Here is a 21,129-nt window from a genome sequence, read left to right as displayed (position 1 = left end):
GAGAGAGCGAGAGAGAGAGAGTTATTCGCTGAGCATGAGAACATTAGTCGTAACAATGGCGACCAAGACGGGAAGCAAACTGAAAATACTCGAAGGACACTTGCTACTAGATACAACAATTACTGGAAATATACAAAAGAAAAATTTAACAGACTTTAAAATATTTTAGTTATGAAAATTATACGTCGATGTACATTCAGATAAAGTTGCACAGTTGATTCTTTAGATCAAAAGGAAAGTGCTTTTTGTAAGAGAAAAATCCAGAAAAATAAAAACTAATTGTATTTACAATTTTATTATTAAAAATCATGCAGATGTCTTAAAAAGATACATCGTCAAGACATTTTATTACTATTACTTTCTGAAGTACAGAGATTTTCGTCCCAATTATTATCCAAGAAAAATAAATTTCACAAACGTACACAATCTAACATTTGCCTATTTTCCTCCGATTGCTGCTGAAAGAACGGGCAAAATTCACGCATCACATTCTTCAAGTATGTCCAGTATATATTTCTTAACATCCTTATTACAAAACTGCTTTTACATGAAAAGTTAAACTTGAGGCGTGGAGCAGTCATTTGATCTTCCAGTTTCTATGCATTATCTCAATCACACTATAACGTTATCTGTATTTCAAGTTCGGTCTACCATCATGAAACAACAACAGAGAGAGAGAGAGAGAGAGAGAGAGAGATATTCATAGTCATAGTTTGAAGAGGCGAATGTGCAGCAGATAAAGAGGAAAGTGCAACTCATCCTTACTCCCCGAATGAAGGCGAAAGAGCAAAAATTATCTGTAATCCCACCCCTGACTCCGCATATCAGCAAACCAAGAACGGGCCTGTTATGTGATTAGACGCAGTTTGCCGGGACTCTTCCTTTGGGTAAGTTGTGTGGTCCCTTCTGGGTTGCTGCTACTTTGGTTTCCGATTCTCAGTTTCGTTGTAGTTAAGAGGTTTTGCTCTCTGAAATCTATGAAGCTCTCAAGTCTCTGGTTTTGGTCAAACGAGCGCATTTATTTTATTAAGCGAGGATTTTTGAAACGATTTCGTGTACGTTGTGGAGCTTCGTCAATGTAGCCAATAAAGGAATTTAGTATATATGCAGATGTGTCCCTGGCCCATATTCATAAAATTGTTACTACAATTGTGAAAACATTAATATTTGTGATTTTCTTTCACAAAATAGTCCATGCATTTGTAGGTACACCGACAAGTTTAAACATCCACCATGTACAACTGTGCACCAAGTACAATAAGTCATTCAGCTAGGGCGCTGACTCGCCGCGGAAACGGCTACTCGAAAAAGAATGTTAAAGATGTTTTCTTTTTATGCAAAAGCAGACGGGAAGTGCAATCAAAATAACCAATTCAAAGCTCGAGATAAAAAGGAGGAAAATAAGATGGTCAACTGGTCGCGGGTTCGATTCTCGGCCATTCCATTGAGGAGTGAGAGAAGTGTATTTCTGGTGATAGAAGTTCATTCTCGACGTGGTTCGGAAGTCACGTAAAGCCGTTGGTCCCGTTGCTGAATAACCACTGGTTCCATGCAACGTAAAAGCACCATGCAAATAGACAATAAGATGGTCAAGTTCAGATGATGAAATCTGAAGGCTCAAATCCTAGTACCAAGCAGTGACACAACAACACCTGGGAGGGGGCCGTTGGTTGGGGGGGGGGGGGTGTTGTGGTAGACTCGTGAATAACATAATTACAGCGAGAATTTCTTGCTAGATCGCGGGACACACGGAAAACTTCCAATGGAATCTGGCCTGATGGAAATATAGTAAACTTTTGGGCGTATTTTAGACGCACTGCAAATTCAAATTTAGAATGTAGGTAGATGCGCTTCAAAATTTCTAACTTAGGAAGAACAAGGCGCTCTGAATCAGATTTAGGCTGGAATTAGCTTTATCTAAGAATCCATAACTTGTAGCACGACCACTAAAAAATTCAAATTTAATTTTGTATTTTTTGAATTGAAAACTCAAATTTAGGATTCAATTAGACTCATTCAATTCGTCTGACCCAGCATGAGATTGTACATGAGAGATCAGCTTATAGTCTGTCTAACGTGATGTCATTTGGTTTCTATGGAAGTTCAAGAAAACTTTCGTTGCCCTTGACATTCCTAAGACTTTCGAAGATTGTACAAAAATGAGTCGGGTACGAGAGCCAACGAATTGGGCTTCAGCAATCCTAAAATTAATCTTCACTCGTGTCAATTCCTAATCACGGTTTTACGTTTTTATGACTATTTTCTATCTTAATCTTAATGCAATGTATACGGGGTTAATTGTTGTAAAAGGCCACAGATGTAAAAATATAAACATATACATTACTTAAAATTATAGTTGTTTCAATGATAACCTAAGTTTAGTGATCAAACATTAATTTTGCTACAGTTGAAAAAATACAATATTTTAAATAATATCCGACATTGTATTATTATTAACTCACGCCAGTATTGTTGTAGCACAGGTTTTAGTTTTATGAGACATCATAAATAAAATTTCAGCTTTTTCTGTCAAAATTTGCCACAACTATTTGTCCATCTTAAGAAAGAATGACAAACAGCAGTATCAGCGAAGAGAACTGGCTACTGATGCTAAGGGGTTCAGGTAACATTCATTTCACCAGGAGAGACAAAAGTCTCTCTCTCTCTCTCTCTCTCTCTCTTCTCCTCATCATGAACCATCAATTTATCTCCTTCTCTCTTCTCCTCTCACCATCAATTCTCTCTCTCTCTCTCTCTCTCTCTCTCCTCTCTCTCTCTCTCTCTCTCTCTCTCTCTCTCTCTCTCTCTCGTACCGTCAGTTTTTTCTCCATCTCTTCTCCTCACCATGAACCATCAATTTCTCTCTCTCTCTCTCAACTTGAGTATCATTAACTGATTACTCGAACAATTTTGAGGAAAATTCGGGAAGGCAAATTCCCGAGAAGCCTATTAATACTGCACCAGCCTCAGTTTTCAGCCATGCCCCCAGGTGAGGTAAGGTATGGTTGAGTGAGGTTAGATTTAGTTAGTTCGAATTATTTGCCGCGAGTAATTTGGGTTTGGGGAAACACAATGAGATTAATTTATAGAAGATTCTATGGTTAGTTTTGAAGATACGGCGTCCGCTTTTTCAGGGAAGGACCGGTACTCTAGTTACAGTTCGGGAAAATACTTCCCGGGTGCTCACAAATTAGAGCTATTTGATACAAAGAAATTTAAAAATTCTTAAGAAATAGGTTCTTAGGCTCATGGATTAGATGATCATATGAATAAAATGGTCTTATCTGGAACTACTGTGATTCATGAAGCTCTTCAGGTTTGAAAAACAGAACAACGATAGTTATATTTTAATAATGTAAAGATAATAACCTTGCAAAAAAGATAAAGAGTGGTAAGATAAAGGACCAAAGTATATCTCGAGTATTTAGAAACAGTAATTCATTCGTGATAAGTTATTTTATATCCAAAACAGTACTGATAAATCAATGGTTGTATTTCTACAACTCAGTCTAACAATTTATAAAAGACAAGGGTTTGTACTTGTGCCTGACAACTCGGGACACTGAAGCAAAACTTACCTTTTCTATAAGAAACTTACCTATTCTGTTTTAGTTCATTGGAACGGTGGTAAATGTGGGTTTCCTTGTTTTTCCAGGCTTCAACGACAGCAATCCATCCTTTCAGAACCAGCCACAATGCCTGAGTACAAACTGATCTACTTCAACTTGAAGGCAAGGGCCGAACTCATCCGCTGGATCTTCGCCTATGGGGAGATTCCTTACACGGACGAACGCATCGAGAAAGAGGACTGGCCTGCGATGAAGAGCAGTAAGTGTTGCTTAGCTTCAAAAGTGAACAGGTTAAATTTAATTGTCAAACCACTGCTTTAGAACGAATTCCAAATAAAATCTTAAAACTTCTTCATACTCACATTAGTTCAGTTATATTTTTTTTTATCTCTGATACAGCTTTGCCTCCTACCGACCCAAGTCTCTCCAGTTTTTCGAAGGATTATAATCTATTATCAAACCAACCAACCACCCCATACAGTAGATCTAGTAAAGAACTTCCTTAATCACGCATCTGCTTGAAAAGCTTTGGACTTCTTATTACAACAAATGTGTAGTGATAGTATAGTTTAAATATGCGAAGATCGTGTAGTAGATATTGATTTGGCATCTAAACTTCATGAAATAACTTCCAAGAAAGATGTACACGATATGGATATATATGAAGACTACAGGGATTCTTAAATTGTGCGAGTAGAGATAAATCAACAACTGACCGTCTGGTAAAAAGCACAATTTTTTTATCACTCTAGTCTCCTTCTAGCGACGTCGTCTTTCATATTTCACCATGACATGACAACCAGAATTTTGCTATCATGACATTTCGTAACCGCAGCTACGTCATTTACAGAGCTCAACTGGATTTTTCTCCAGTAACGCCATTATATTAGGGGCAGTTTATGAGTAAAGCTGAGATGCTTCCTGTTAGGTGCGAAATTTTAAGACTGACAGAATGATCGAGCGGCATCGAAGATATTTTTCAAAATTTTTCAAGAAACTACCACGTTTCCCCTTGTAATATCGACGGGCAAAACTCGTAACTAAGTCCAAAATCTGTATAATATTTGACTCAATGCTGGATGGTAGGCTCACAGCTGTCTAGGAGTTGAGATATTCTGAATTACATGATCAAGAACAGTAAATCAGGGGTAGCAAACTTATGAAATGCCTTAAAAGAATCGCAGTTGCAATCATGTTTCCCCTTTGTTGATTGCCTGGTACTTAAGAATAGGAATCTCTCTCTCCCGAGCTAAAGAAATTATGACAATATAGAAATTTTATTAAACCACTGGAATAACTTACTGATTAATAGCAAGTTATTTGGTGTCACGACTACTATGGTCTCTGACTTAGAAAACTGTAGGAATTAATGTTACCAAAGATACATGTGAGAACTTTGTAGATCAAAGATACATGTGAGAACTTTATAGATCAAAGAGACATGTGAGAACTTTATAGATCAAAGATACATGTGATAACTTTGTAGACCAAAGATACATGTGATAACTGTGTAGACCGAAGATACATGTGAGAACTTTATAGATCAAAGATACATGTGATAACTTTGTAGACCAAAGATACATGTAATAATTTTGTAGATCTAAAAAAAATGCATACTTAAAATTAAAAAAAAAAAAGATATACTATTACAAAAAAAAAGCTAATCTCACTCTTATATTTTCCCAACACAGCCATACCCTTTGGAAAACTACCTTGTCTCATGATCGACGGCAAACCTCTGCACCAGTCTATTGCAATTGCCCGTTACGTGGCCAAAAAAGCTGGACTGGTGCCCGAGTGTAGTTTGCAGGCAGCCTACTGCGACGCCATTGTGGACACCGTTACTGACATCGGCATGGAACTCTACAAGCTTCAGTAAGTTCTATTTGACTTAAAAAAAAAAAAAAACACGCAGTTTGCTCAAGCAGAATGTCAAACTCACACACGAGAGAGAGAGAGAGAGAGAGAGAGAGAGAGAGAGAGAGAGAGAGAGAGAGAGAGAGAGAGAATTAATAAGATTTCGCTTCATTTCCCATTCCAGCGTCATGAAAGACGAGGCGGAGAGGAAGAAGCAATTTGCCGAAGTCAACCAGAAGACCGTAGCGCCAGCATTTTCTGACATGAACAAGAAACTCGAGGGACAGCAGTGGATCGTCTCTGACAAGGTAAATATTGATAGCGCCCTTATCATGACTGTCACTACTGATATATGTCCTAGTCGATATTTATGCATAATTGGGACAGCCACAGTAACCTGTTTGATTACATATTCTGGCCCCCACCCCCCCTTTTTTTAATATATTTATGGTTATCCTTGAAAGAAGGGGAGGAGTAGGAGACATAATCACGGCTCGATACACAGTAAAAATATCCACTTTTTAGAATTGACGTCTGGCCTTGCAAGGCAAATTTATGATAAAAATGTGTGGTGAATCTTATGATATATATATGGATAAATTAGTAACAATTATGAACCTCTGCAAAGCTACCTTCGGTCCAGCCTATAATTACTAAAATTAAAGATCGTATGTATGACGTATTAATTCAAACTACCAGCAATTAATGCCACAACACCATTAATGCAATCTTTAGGGTATTCCCTTTAACTGATAATATCATGATTTCATCTCATATATTTAACTGCTCATCATTAAACATCATGTATGTTAACTTTTGATAAGGAACAGGTACTGTGACTAGGATTAATCCTGCATTATCTGGGACCATTTTCGCTGCGTTCGTCAGAAACGACGTATTCCTCGGGGTAGTCTATCCTCCTTTGATAAAATGCCTTCTACTTTCCGCAGATCACGTGGGCTGACCTTGCAATCGGGATGATCATAGGAAGCATTGTGAACAAAAAGGAGGAATTGTTGAAACCTTATCCAAAGCTGGCGTCTCACGCCCTCAAAGTCCAATCTCTCCCCAAGATCAAGGAATGGATCGACAAGTCGCCGAAGACGGAGATGTAATAGGCTGAAGACTAACAACGTTCCTTTGGTGTCTTCGTGTGTATGACCCTGTGACATCATGATACGAATAGTATGCCAGCTACAATAAACTCGTTTAAGCAATGGCTGATTTGATTCATTTCATACAGCTGATATTCCTTTGCATTTACCTTAAGAGCTGCTCACTGACAATAATATCGTGCAGGTGAAAAATCAGTTCATCCCAGAGGGATTATTGTCTATGGTTAACTTTTTTTTGTAAAACAAAAAAAATAAGTTCATGACCGAGTTGCAGAACTTGAAGTCACGTGAAAACTGAAATTTTAAGTACATAACTTTCCAGTCAGAGTACTACAAGGTAGCATTCTAGAATTTCTAAAATTTAGTCAATACACTGTCGAGATACGTGGATGATGATGGATGGACAGTACGAAACATGTTAAATGACAAACAATAAATGTATATTAAGAAGATAAAAAAAACTTAAGCTTAATCTCAAAACGGTACTAGTAAATAATAGAGGAAGCAAATGCTATTCGGAACATGGATACTATAACTGATTAAGCATCTAGTAAACGCAGCATTCACATTTTTTTTGTAAATATGACAGTAGACAACTGAGTACTCAAAGATAAGTTTACTCGTTAAGTCCCTTGTAGATGCCATTACAGTGGTTCAACATATTACTTACAGGAAATTACAAGGGTTATCAATATGGTAACCAAATGACTACTGAACAGTTCTAAGGTTTAGCAACAGTCAAATTCACTTGTCAAAGGTGTCTTCTGGAGGCCCTTAAAAAATGAAGTCAAAATATTTATTCCAAGTGAGGTTACTGAAGCACGGGGCAGAAAAAAGACGAAGCGAGCGAGACAAAAATGAATTAGTTCTTGAACCAAAGCTTTAAGGGATCATCTAAAAAAATGAATGGACTCAATAAATACTATAAATATTTCTACAAAATTTGAGAATATTCAATTTCTGCAATAACTACAGTGCCATGTAAAATAACAGCAAGGATATGTTGACAAAAACCCTTATCAACCAGTGTGAAGATGGTATGAACTTGCTTGTCTGCTCATCCTAAAATACAACAAACATGCTAACTTTCATATTGTCTTGACTCACTATAGAAAGGTGCACTGTAGGCATTACTTAAGGTTCTTAGCAGCGTTCCTTCGGTCCCTAGATGCAAACACTTTCATTCCTTTTACTGTACCTCCGTTCATTTTCTCTCTTTTTCTATTTTCGTTTCCACCCATTCGTAACGATAGTTTCATCGTGCGAGTGCGAGGTTTTCCTCCTATTACACCTTTCAAATCTTTTTACTCTCAATTTCCTTTCCAGCGCTGAATGACCTCATAGGTCCAAGCGCTTGGCCGTTGGCGTCGATTTTACATTCTATTTGATATCATCTTGACTTACAACGTTTGAACTATTAGTTCCCTGAAGACCCTATGGATCCATTAGCAAAACCAAGCTGCTCTCAACGCAAGACACAACCATGAATAGAAATAAATGAACATCCTTAGGACTTCGGATTACACTGATAAAAAAAAGAACTCGGCAGTGCAATGAAGTTCGAAGTGCATCTACCAGTTTTCCACTGTCTTTATATATATATATATATTATATATATATATATATATATATATATATATATATATATATATATATATAAAATATAATTATATAATCATACATATATATACATACATCTATACATATATGCATATAGATACATATGTTGTATATATATATATATAAGTATATTATATATATAATATTATATATATATACTATAATATATATAGACACACCATGTGTGCATTATTAATATAAAATATATATATATATATATATTATTATATATATAATATTATAGATTACATTGTGTAATTTAATATATATATATATATTATTAATATATATTATATATATATGCACGTACTATTTTCAGCAATTTATTCTGCCACGTTACCCGAAACTATATATGTTCTAAGCGCATTGCTCTGGTTAGGGCTGCATAAGGAGTAAAGTACACAGCTGCTATCATCATTTCGTCTTTCATTCATGCTGTGAATTTCAACGTCATTCAAAAGCTTCTAATTTCGGCCACAGCACTGATTATCTTTGATGCTTATGACAGATTAGATAGCGGTGACCTTTGGGTAGGTCGTCATACATTCGCCAGAGGCAAGATAAAGAAAAAATGGTATCTAAAATAAAGGCAGTTGTCCCGACAGATTCCTTCTTTATTCAGTCCCCTATTCTCTGCCAGAATGAGGATGCGCGCATTCCATTGGTTTACAAAATATTAAAGCACCCCCCTCATTATAATAAGGAACCAAAGCGAACTGGCATACCTTATGTTTATCATTTTCCCTTATATACAACATCAGACGAAAAATAGCGTATGAGAGAGGGTTGCGAAAAGTGCTGGTCATGATGTTACGTTCTGTCGCGAAACTGACCAAGGTACCTTTAATTCTGCATACTTATATAAGAACCAGTGGTCAGAAGAGTCGGCCTGGGATGAGCGAAGGCAAATCTAAATGTGGAGTTTAGAACTCGTAGACTACTGTCCTTAAACATGCATAGGAAAAATATATGGATTCCCATTGCGTAGGTTAAGTAAGCGGCCTTTTGTAAATCGTGACTCCCAATCAGTCGCAGCTATGAAACCCACGGCCATAGAAAGAAACTAACGCTATAATCCCCTGTCTACAGATCAACTGATTTTGATTTTAAGAACTGCATGACCAGATCTGGAAGACCAAAATGTAAATTTCATTTAGCTTGTAATTGATGAGTGTCATGGTTTTCTGACCATAAACGTTTTTGCTTATGCTGCATGATTTAAGCAGAAGGAAGTTTCATAATTGCGCCGACTGGTAAATATAGACGTAAGCTTACCTTACTCCACTCTCAGTATTTTTGTTATAAAAAAATGCTGATGTACGACCAAGTATTCAACCGGTAAACTCAGGAAATGTGTGCCCCCTCATCCTGTATGGAGAATAAACAGAAGGACGTACTATATAAACTACGAAACTATATTTTTAACCTATCCTGATTATTTTGTTTTAGAAGAGAAAGAATAAACCCTTGTTCTACATGAAACATACACACATGCAACCACAGAACTGTCTAAGATGAACACCTAACTCACGCCAGCCCAAGGCAAATGTCGTGATATTAAAAGGATCTACATCACGCAAGGATCCAAACCAGATCTGAAAATCTCGATGTCAGAGTCGTCAGCTGATGCAACAGTTGACAATTTTACCAGGACCCGTCGTCGTCCATCTCTCTTCAGGAGTCCTTGAGCTCAAAGTTATGTTGGTGACGATCAGGTTGATGATGATGATGATAATGGTGACGACGATGATGACTCACATCCGGCAGCATCCCGCCATAATGACTGAGCAGGCATGACTGGAATGTTTTTCCCTCTCCCTCCTTCCTCCGCCACAGGGGAAACTGGACGGCCAACATCAAGTGAGGCTCGCATTCCGCAACGCTTCCTACGACAGGTAAGTCGAGAGCTGCTTTGCTGCTGCTTGGGTGAACACACTTCTGAGTTTTCGCGATCTGGCTGAATTTCGGCGAATTGACGCAAAAATTCAGTCTTCATCCGCACTGAGACTCGATAACGTTTTGAGATATTGTTCGTTATTAAAATTCCCATTTCTTTCTTTTTGCGCATACGCACTTATGGGAATCTCACACTCACATTTTGATGGGTCTTGGTATCATATAAGAGACGATCGAAATTCTGAACTTCTTTATAAAGCCTTGAATTTTCGTATATTGCCCAGTGTCCAATTTTGTCAGCAGGTGTCCGGTTACTGAACGAAGTTGATAAATAGGTGTCTACGCCTGAATTTATATCGGGAATTTCACCAACCTGAATTGGAATATAACATTTAGGTAAAGGCCAAGCACTGGGAGCTATGTCGTATATTCGATGAAACTATTTTCAAGAATGTTTGGATAGTAAGATGGAAGATGGTGGCAGATAATATACACTGCGGTACAGTAAAAGGAATGAAAGGGGTTGCAGCTGGGGGCGGAAGGGACGAAGCCAAGAACTTAAGTAATGCCTACAGTGCACCGCATGAAGTGCACTGACGGCACTACCCCACTAGTGGGGGAATTTCACTAATCTTATGAAAAGCCAATATTACAACATCTACCTTACTCAATGTTCCGCAATAAAAAATCTTAACTAATCGTGCAAAGAAGAAATAAAATGCTGCCGATAAAGTTCTAAAAAGCACCTGTTTTGTGTGTTATTTTATTCGTGTGTGAAATTAGCAGCAGATCTCTAAATACTTAACAAGTCTGACCCAAGATGATCTGGAAAATTCTCGTTTGTTTCAAATACCTGGTAGCAACATTTTTTAAAAAAAAATCTACATGTGTCATCATACGTATCCGTTCCAACTGAACTCTCCTATTCTGCAGGAGGTACGATACTGATGAGAAAACGCCAAAAGACAATTATAAAATATAAAGACTTGTCCACAGTAGGAAACATTCTTTGCAGACAATGTTTCCTAGTGTGAACAGGCCTGTCCACACGAGCGGGCCTGATCGGCGTGCTCCGGGGTTGACGGGCAAATTCCGGCGGGCTTACGCGTGAATGTTGTCCACACGGGTGTCCGACGATGCCAGTAGTGTGTTCCGTGCTGTACGATAAACATATTATGTAGCATGATAATTGCTTTGTGTGTGATGAAAAAGAAGAGAATGTGGTGCAAAGAATGAGTCAGAAAAAGAAGAGAATATGGTGCAAAGAATGGCTCAGTAAAAGAAATGTACATGGTTAACATACGTCTGCCAGGGTCGAAGCTCAAGCCATCGGACACCACCATGGTGATTTTGCTACAAGACCCATCGGGCAATTTGACGGTTTGCCCGTCAAGTGTGCCCGTTAGAGGGGAGGTCCGCCGATCAGGCCTGGTCGTGTGGACAGGCCTTAAGAAGCAACTGTGGAGTGAAATTTGCTTGCTACTAAATCATGGCAGACTTTTGTATTCAAGCTAGCCTATTACAATTTCTTCCCTTATTGAAGACCCCAGATATTGTAGTAAACGTCTAAAGCTTCTTATTACCGGTCAGGTGCAAATCGGGTAATTTCCATGTCCTCGTTTTTATCGCAACGTTATTAACGGAAATCTGCGAGGAATTCTTCTACCTGAACGACAAAAAAACCGTACACAGTAATTTGCTCTGGGACAAGAGGTAATTTTAAACAAGGGATGGGCGTTAACTGTTTTTAACTGATGATTCCAAATAGAGAGAGAGAGAAAAAAAATGATCGGAGTACCGTAACGTAAACCCCACTTGTTTGCTCTGTCAACAGTTCATAGATTTTTGCTATCATGAGAGTTGCGATCTGACCAAATAAGCTTTTTAACCGCAATCTCGTGATATATGGTGGCATGGTTCGTCGATGGTATTGTGATTAATATCCCTATTCGACCGATTATTATTATTATTATTTATTTATTTTTTTTTTTTTGCCGGATACCGACAATGGACGCTTGTGACTCCCAGACCCATTGAGTAGTACCATTGTTCGGTAATGCATAACAGGACAATAGTTCTCTCTCTCTCTCTCTCTCTCTCTCTACAGAAAATACGCCCAACTGATTTGCTTACTCCGCGAGAACACAGGTTTCACGGCAGGTACAGATTTCAAACTCTATGATAAATGAAAAACACTTTTTTTCCACATTCCAAACCCAGTTAAAGTAAGGCACTAAAAATACACACATCAGTCTACTGTGTGTTTATTTTAAGCATATGGTGATCATAGAACAGTAAACATAGAGCAAAGGCCAGATAGTCACGTTTTCTCTTTAGTATACTACTTATACGAATAATAAGTTGTACGTGTCATCCTGACACAGCATTTATTGGAGAGAGAGAGAGAGAGAAGCGAAGACGAGAGACGAGAGAGAGAGAGAGAGAGAGAGAGAGAGAGAGAGAGAGAGAGAGAGAGTGGTTTAATCTGCATTCGTTGTTGTCCACGTCCCGGCCCCAGTACTAATGCACAAAGAATGTCTAGCAGTTTCGTCATAATACGATAATCGAAAACCATTGAGCTCATCAAGTTCAATGTCAGAAGTCCCGTGCTTGGCTTTTGTAGCCTGCATTGTACTGTTATGATTTCAGAACAAGCACGGAAATTTTCTTTTGTTTGTTAATTCATGGCGGTTAGCGATGCACTTACCCGACGTCCCATTCAACTGGCAAAAATTCCGGAGTTAGTTTTTTTTTATTTAAAAACAATTTTTTTTAGTAATGATTCTCTCCTGGTCGACTTGACGAGTGATGCTTATCATTTATATACGTTTGGAATCCTAACTCTGGCGAATTTTTAATTCCAGTAAAATATCTCCTGAATTTACAGAAATAATGATTAGCAGCCATTGTTGACAAAGTTTGTTAGATATTGTGTGCATAAAGAATACAAACAATCCAATCAGATTGTCAGAATGTTTCCGAATCCAACTGTTTCGAGAAATCACACACTCGTAAACAGGTGAGAGAGAGAGAGAGAGAGAGAGTGAGTGTAATAAACTATTTGTACCTTCTCTCTGGTACCACGATCAACGGCGCGAGACTGCGGGAACGAGCTATGCTTGAACGTACATTTTGCCCTTTGTCACTGCAGTCTGATACACCATCAATCTCACAGGTAAGTCATTTAAAAGCTATCATACGCAAGGATATATGCACTGGGACCCTCCAAAAAACGATTCCTGTCGTGTCAAACACGATTGTCCCGCGGGCTGCAGAAGAGCATCAGAATGACAAAGCTGTTTTTTTATACTTTTTACACTTCACTGGCGATTTTATGATCCTGTGACCTTCAGCTGCCAGCTCTCTCTCTCTCTCTCTCTCTCTCTCTCTCTCTCTCTCTCTCTCTCTCTCCTCTCACGCGCGCGCATACACATACACAAAAGTCATAGGGTAGTATAGACAAAAACTCCAATAATTACAAGTCAATCTTCATAACTTCAACGCTGGTCTACGTTAACAAAGAGTACAATTTGTACAGCCCTGCAATAAGAGCTTTCAATACACAAGCTTACTTTCTGATAGTATGAATATACATTCAAGAAACAATTCGGTACTTGACGAAACCTGACTTATAATCACAGCCACATACTGTTGACACTGGGGATAAGTTATGCCAATTCTAATTTCGGTGGCGAATTAGCATATAGGTACCTATCAAAGATCAAAATTTGAGCGCTGAATGTCAATTAATTCGAGAGGCTGGCATAGACCGTGGGCAGACGAGTTGTTGTCAACACGCAAATACTCTAACCTACATGACGTTGCAAAGCGTTGGCGGAAGTTGCTTTTTATCTTCGCTATTTTACAAGATTGTTGGACTTGAGAATAAAAGTATAGCGTGCGGAGGGTGACACACTCGTTGCTGATATAAGATTTCCTCCAATGAAAGACCGGATGGAAGCTACCTTTAAAATGTTCGACACAAATTTGTGAGGTAATGAGTTTGGTCTGCAGCCGAGATAGAGCAAAACACGAACTTTATTATTAGCTGACGCTGTACTCATAATAATAATAATAATAATAATAATAATAATAATAATAATAATAAATCGATATTGATCTCTCAAGTTCAGTATGACTTTACTAAAATGTTTTCGACATTTCTTCAGTGGTGTTTATTGATGCAAATCTTAAATTTTAAATGCCCTATACTATAATATTTTTCTCGTTCCTTAGTTTTTCTTTTATCAACTAAGTCCCTTTCATTCTATAGGAAGACTACTCAGCAAACTGGTTTTCATTTTACTTGTTTTTTCCTTATGATTATGTGAGCAATAAAAGCAACGATAGTCTACGGGTGTTGAACTCCAAGTTTGTCCAAATTTACTTGAATATCGGTGGTGCATTTGATGGGACTGGTTCTATACTACAACGTTAAACGTATACAGCTGCTCATTACCATAATTTTCTTTTCCTTCCTTCCATAATCTGCATCTTAATTAAGGTTCTAATCTTGAGGGTGTAAGCAGAGGCACGACACGTCTATAATCATAAATGTGTGAGGAAAACATTTCTCAAATGTACAAGACGCATATGCACACCAATGCACGCAAGTTGAAGAAACGATAAAGTAGCTTCATTAAAAATACGTTTTTTTTAGCTAAGAATAGTATAGAATATATGGATTGAGGTTAAAATGGATAAACGGGGTCGTAGCTAGGTGCCGAAGGGACGCTGCAAAGAACCTAAAATTATGCTTACAGTGCATCGCATGAGGTGCACTGACGGCACTACCCCCTTAAGGGCTTCCTTAGATATGTGATTAACATTTTCAAGCTGTTCTGTGCCTACACTTTTACATGGATATCAAAAACTTTTGCCATGAACAAATATGGAAATATGGACTATACGAACCTTTGTTTTGGAACATTAAAATCTCGCAGACTTGTTATTTCGTGATTAGGTGGAAGAGGTTCCAAGCCATCAGAAAACTGAAGATTTGATATAAAAAACTGCTCTATTCATTAAATATAACACCTAATCCAGAGCTTTGTTTTATCTTTTACGGTGAATTTTCGAAAATGAGAATAAACATTTAATGTAAATATGAGACCCAGTCCACTGCCTCTCAACAACATATACAGGAGGTAACAGGTCTGAACGAATTGTACTCAAGTTTTAAGACTATTATCGGCAGACTCGAATACATGGGCCAGATAAAGCCCCGTCCACACGGTCGAACTTTGCCCAACAGACTTTGTTCGATGTGACGTCAGAAGCGGAGAAACTGCGGATAAGGTTCTGACTTTTCCCGCTTCTGACGTCACATCGAACAAAGTCTGTCGGGCAAAGTTCGATCGTGTGGACGTGGCTGGACTCCGATAACTCTGACCACGGGCCCTGGGGCCAAGGTCTGAACAAATAAATCTACACTGCATATCACTGACGCACACACTGTGAAGAATAGTGGCCCTGTTGCTCTCAAGATGATGATTTATACGGATTCCTCCTACGTATACTCCTTTTCGAACTTTGTACGCCTGTAGCCCGTTCTTGGCTCAGGGCTATGTTTTAAAACTTTAATTTAAACTCTATAAGGATGCATGCAAGTTAGACTTTAAATTGTACCCACCTATTTTGACAGCTTAATTATCTCCTTAAGGTCTGTGGCACTGGTGTCTCCATTTAAGAACATTTCCTTGGCTAATATCAACCCAGAAATCGAAACTGGGAAAAGATTATGCTAGATATATACATACATACATGCTTGACATATACATAGATAAATACATACGCCGGTTGTACTTCCACCATAAAAACTAACTTAACACTTTCAGCTCGGGCGTGCTCAAATCGACCGCCATTAAACTATATCCAAATTTGATTGAACTTTTTCAGACAACTGCTTCGTCACTGTGGAGTCCTATCACTAAAACTAATCGACATTTTCGATTACCTTTCGTCTTCCAGGATTCTGTAACTGCTTCCACATCCTTGAGACCAGCCACAATGCCAGAGTACAAGCTGATCTACTTCAACTTGCGGGGAAGAGCAGAGCTCACTCGCTGGATCTTCGCCTACGGAGGCGTTCCTTACACGGACGAACGCATCGAGAAGGATGACTGGCCTGCAGTGAAGAACAGTAAGTTTTAATGACCAATGGAAAACAATGAAAAAATTACTATTCAATAGAGTTTACTAAGAACAATCCCACAATAACAATAAGGGTAGGATTCTTGTTATAGGTAAAACATTTCCAACGGTTGGTCCTAGCCTTTTTGGTGTATAAAATGACTTCACTGACAGTTTTCAGAGCGTTATCGGATTAAGCCGATGTCAGAGTCCAGAGGTTTATACTAGGCCTATTACAACATTTAATATATAACTACGCCCATGGGCTGTCTTAGGCAACGGTCCCTCCTGCCATTAGCCAGTTTAATTTAGAGTTCAACAACCATAAATTGCATAGAAAGGTTCTTCCTCTACTACTGTAAGTTGTCTACACCAAAGCGCTTAGCGAAAGCATTAATGGTTGCTGTTCGAGAAACTTTTAAGTGAACATGAACTTTCAAGTTGTAACTGAAGGGTACAGAAGTTAAAATTATACCAGACTAAAAATGACAACTCAAATATAAACTAAGATTAATTGGCACGAGTTTCTGCCCGCACAACTTTAACGGCAAAGCAGTAATCTCTATTATATCAATTGCAACCATTCCAACAGCACAGGAGATACCTTTCATCTTTTCTTCTGTTTACACAGCCCTACCGAACGGGAAACTGCCTTGCCTGATGGTCGACGACAAACCGTTGCCCCAGTCGCAGACAATAGCTCGCTACGCGGCCAAGGAAGTAGGCCTAGTGCCCGAAGACAGCTTCCAATCGGCCCTGTGCGATGCTGTCGTCGACACCATTACCGATATCGCCATGGAACTCTACAAGCTTCAGTAAGCCGGGGTTTATTTTGTTTATTTATTTATTTTTCCTTTTTACAGAGAACCGCCTTCTGTACTGGAAAGCACCTGTCATATTCCATATTCCTCGAATATTACATTTTGTCTTAATCACCAAAGTAGGTTTAAGTATCATCTTTCTGTGCAAATAACCAAGCATCGTTTGACTAGAGCCTTCTACGGTTCTCAAATCCATGCAGTGTATCATAATTACGAACCATCTCCTAAGGAGATGCACCCAACAGGGTATAGTTCCGTCAGTGCACCTCACTCGGAGCACTGTAGGCAATAAGGTTCTTTGCAGCGTCCCTTCGGCCCGTACCTGCAACCCCTTTCGTTCTCGCTGTACCTCCGTTCATATTCTCGTTCTTCCATCTCGCTATTCACTCTCTTCTACGTATCAACTGTTTCATGGTGCAACTACTTTGAGGTTTTCCTCCTGTTACACTATTAAAACTTTCCTACTCTCAATTAATCTTTCAGCGCTGAATGACATCATGGGTTCCAGTAATTGGCCTTTAAAGGCCTAAATTCTATATTCTAGTCTACCTAAGGAAATGCAAGTTTCTTTGTTACTTATAAAATTTTGGCCTGCTTTGTACCCGACCTCTTGCATCGTCATTATATACTAAAATATTGCATATAACTTAATGGTATAGTTTCTGGCACTTCTTTATAAGGGTCTTTCACGTTAAATGATTGAATTTCTATTCCTGAGGCACTCATCGTGAAAAACCAAATCACAGATTATAATAAGAGTAAATGGAGTATCCAGGACATTTTTCCCAAATGTTTACCATGTAGCCAGACTCAGATTAAGGGGAGACTTAAGTTCCTTCGACAGAATAAACCTAGTGTTGTTGCATTGCTCACGGAAAATAATCCTTGACAGCTGAAGAGGAGCTGTGAACTCGTTGGCTTCGGATATGAGAAGCGAAATAGGGCACCAACTTCACATAGCGAGAAATTACGTCCTTAGTTCACATAGTATTGGCATAACTTCTTCCCTTCAACTATAAAAAGACATCCCTTTTTAAAGTGTTCCGTACATCAGCTATACACCACAGAATTCCTTAATTCAAAGACTAAAATGCGCAAAAAATATTTTTGACCATAGCTTGTAGCACCTGCTCAGAGTAAGCTGGAGGTCGGAACACTGTTTTTCGTCTTTAATGCACAATATGGTATGCCAAAACACATTTTACCTTTAATAATAGTTTTGATAGTTTGCCACTGATGTCCAATACCTGACTACTACTGTATTTCGTAGGTATTTATTATTTATTCATTTGGCGGCCTTAAACTACTATGCTACTTATATAAATAATTTGGCAGACCATTATAGACTGATACAGTGGGCACGATAGTTCAAATCATAACGAATGTAACCCTTTTCAAAAAGCTAGGTCAGTTAAGTGATAATACCCTAATTTCATTTACCAGTTTCGTCTTAAACTGACTACGAAACCGATCAAGTTCATAAATTGCCTTTCGTTCGGTGTCCTATCGAGAAGTTCGCCATTTAATGATCCATTTCTTCCTATCAGCGGCATGACAGACGAGGAGGAGCGAAAGAACCAATACTTAGAAGTCCGAGAAAAGACAGTGGAACCAGCACTCAGCTACTTGGAGAAACAACTCGACGGTCAAGAGTGGATCGTTGGAGAAAAGGTGAGATGTGATCCAGCTTTAACACCTGAGGACTACTCCTATAGAATACTATTTACTTTTAATAAGAGAAAGGCTTTTGCATGATTAGGGGTGAATTTTAAACATTATTACCTTCACCCATTATTACAAATGCTTTTAAGGTAGGTTCGAAGTTTTGGTTAATTATCCAAACGAGCGTTAGACTTAATTATATGCCAGTAAGCAAAAAATATATTCTATGGCCATACTGCAAAAGCATAGGAAAAAAAGACTAATATTGAACTCATACATTTCACCGACATCATTGTATTACACAGGGTTATATCGACACAGTTTAGCCTAATATACTAGTGGTTCCAAAACTGGGGTCAGCGTACTCTTGGGGGGTCCAGAAGAAGGCCCTTGGGGGTCAGCGATACAATGGAAAAAATATTTTTCCAACTACAGAAAAAATATATACATAAAAAATTCACATCGCTGATTCTCTATCATCCTAGTTTCGGTGTTATCGACAATCTGGTGTGCAAGCAGCTTATAATACTTATATTTACTTTGTGCATGAATGTGCAAATATTAAATGTACAACGTTGTACTGGGTATCCTTTTATGGTAATGATAACGTTTGATTGGCTGCGTCCTCGGCTGGGACTGATCATATCTGGGGGTTCCTTGGTATAGTCAAGTTTGTCAACCGCTGTAATATACCATGAGCCATCTGCAAAGTAAACAAATGACGTGGCTGCTCACCTGTCGGCCTTCACAAGTAAGGCCACCATAATCACGCCGACATCTGATGCACTAATAGTCAAATTAAAGAACGCACAGTAATGTTCCTCAAGTATGCACACGAGCTCACGAAAATACAAATAACACAGTATTCAAGCGCTCAGAACGCAGCTATGACTCTGACCAACGTTGGCGGTTAGAATTGAACAGACTGACTGAATGGGTTAGTTCTTAACCTCTGTCAAATCTCATTGGCCTGTGAACGATTACGTCATCTTCTGCTATTGACCGAAGACTACGTCTTCTCCTTCAGGGTCGCTGATTGGTTGTGTGAGCAGTTCAGTTCAGTCGTCTGGTATGTGAAAGTTATAAACATCACGCCAGGTGAATATTTCTATTGAAATCGACATCCGGCATGAGACTGCAACTAAAAACATTCTAAGTGATTCGTGTCATTTGTTTGTCAAGGCCGGTGCGAAGGACGTTTACCAAGGAGAGGTTTTGAAAAGTGATGACTTTTTCGTAGCGTAGTTTTTACTATTTTGAATATAGGTATACAGTTATGTATACAGAGAACTAGTGTCCGTTATAGGTATACAGCTATGTATTAGAGAACTGGTGTTCCTTATGTTTTCTCTTACTTGTCCTTTTCAGTAACCTTCCACGATCTTCCCTTCTATATTAAAAACAATAAAAGGCCTTTATTTTTTCTAATAATTTCGCGAACTTTAACCGTTTCCTGTTACTTTACTATTTCGTAACAGCGGTAAGATATTTGAATTGATGTGTTGAGTTGCTACACATGATAATCTCATTTTTGCCTTGAGTATTTTTCATTGTTATTATGGACTGAAGTGAAAATCCCAAAACACGTTCCAGCTCGGATTTTTTATGTTTTTTGTTTTTGCTTTTTGTTTCAGCTACTGAAATTAGCTTTAATTTGCCCCATACATTCATATTTTTGCCTGGTGTATCTTTAATCTACTCAAGTGCCATTTAAGCATAGCTTTTAGGGAGCTAGACAAGAAAATAATATTTTATGAGTGGATTTCAATACGACGTTTGTCCACAGATCACATGGGCTGACCTTGCAATAGGCTCGATTCTGGGAGCCATCGTCCAGAGGAAGGAGGACTTCTTAGCATCTCACCCAAAGCTGGAGGAGCACGTCACGAAAATACAGTCTCTTCCAAAGATTCAGGAATGGATCGAAAACTCACCCAAAACTGAGATGTAATAAATATCAATTTGCTTGCTTTTACGTCCAATGCACTATTATATATATATATATATATATATATATATATATATATATATATATATATATATATATATATATATATATATATATATATATAGTATATATATATATATATATATATATATATATATATATATAGTATATATATATATAGTATATATATATATATATATATATACATACACATTTATATATATATATATATATATATATATATATATATATATATATATATATATATATATATATATAAAAATCACGAACCTAATGAATAAATACGCACAATAAAGTTAGAGATCTATTTGTATTTTTTACTTTACATATTCACATTATCAGACATTACTTGTCAATTGTCAAAACCTCACATATATATAAAGAGAAAGATTTTTTGAGGCCTTGGAATCTTAAAAACTACAAATGGATAAAACACTTACCTTTGGGTTAAACAATCCTGTAATAAACATCTCGGTTATAACTAAGAA

At 38.0% G+C, this 21,129-nt stretch overlaps 1 protein-coding gene across 1 annotated transcript; it reads left to right on the top strand.

Annotated features, from left to right (window-relative positions):
- The first annotated feature begins 729 nt into the window (after positions 1 to 729).
- LOC135199593 (uncharacterized) lies at positions 730 to 20,654 on the top strand. Its single transcript, XM_064227749.1, has 11 exons — positions 730 to 887; positions 3,656 to 3,828; positions 5,261 to 5,444; positions 5,611 to 5,734; positions 6,377 to 6,538; positions 9,998 to 10,056; positions 13,001 to 13,232; positions 16,028 to 16,199; positions 16,821 to 17,004; positions 18,558 to 18,681; positions 20,459 to 20,654. Exons 2-11 carry the CDS (start codon positions 3,696 to 3,698, stop codon positions 20,621 to 20,623), a joined length of 1,539 nt encoding a protein of 512 aa, XP_064083819.1. The 5' UTR covers positions 730 to 887; positions 3,656 to 3,695; the 3' UTR covers positions 20,624 to 20,654.
- The last annotated feature ends 475 nt before the right edge of the window (positions 20,655 to 21,129 follow it).

The sequence above is a fragment of the Macrobrachium nipponense genome, chromosome 26, assembly GCF_015104395.2.
Source record: "Macrobrachium nipponense isolate FS-2020 chromosome 26, ASM1510439v2, whole genome shotgun sequence".
NCBI lineage: Eukaryota > Metazoa > Arthropoda > Malacostraca > Decapoda > Palaemonidae > Macrobrachium > Macrobrachium nipponense.
Note: the sequence above shows the minus strand (reverse complement) of the source record. Positions and strands in the feature narration are given on the sequence as shown.

Excerpts from the sequence above, each read along its gene's own strand:
- LOC135199593 (XM_064227749.1), top strand. The coding sequence starts at position 3,696 with ATGCCTGAGTACAAACTGATCTACTTCAACTTGAAGGCAAGGGCCGAA. Across the intron at positions 6,539-9,997 it reads AGTCGCCGAAGACGGAGATG|GGGAAACTGGACGGCCAACA; the intron begins TAATAGGCTGAA and ends CCTCCGCCACAG. Across the intron at positions 17,005-18,557 it reads ATGGAACTCTACAAGCTTCA|CGGCATGACAGACGAGGAGG; the intron begins GTAAGCCGGGGT and ends TCTTCCTATCAG.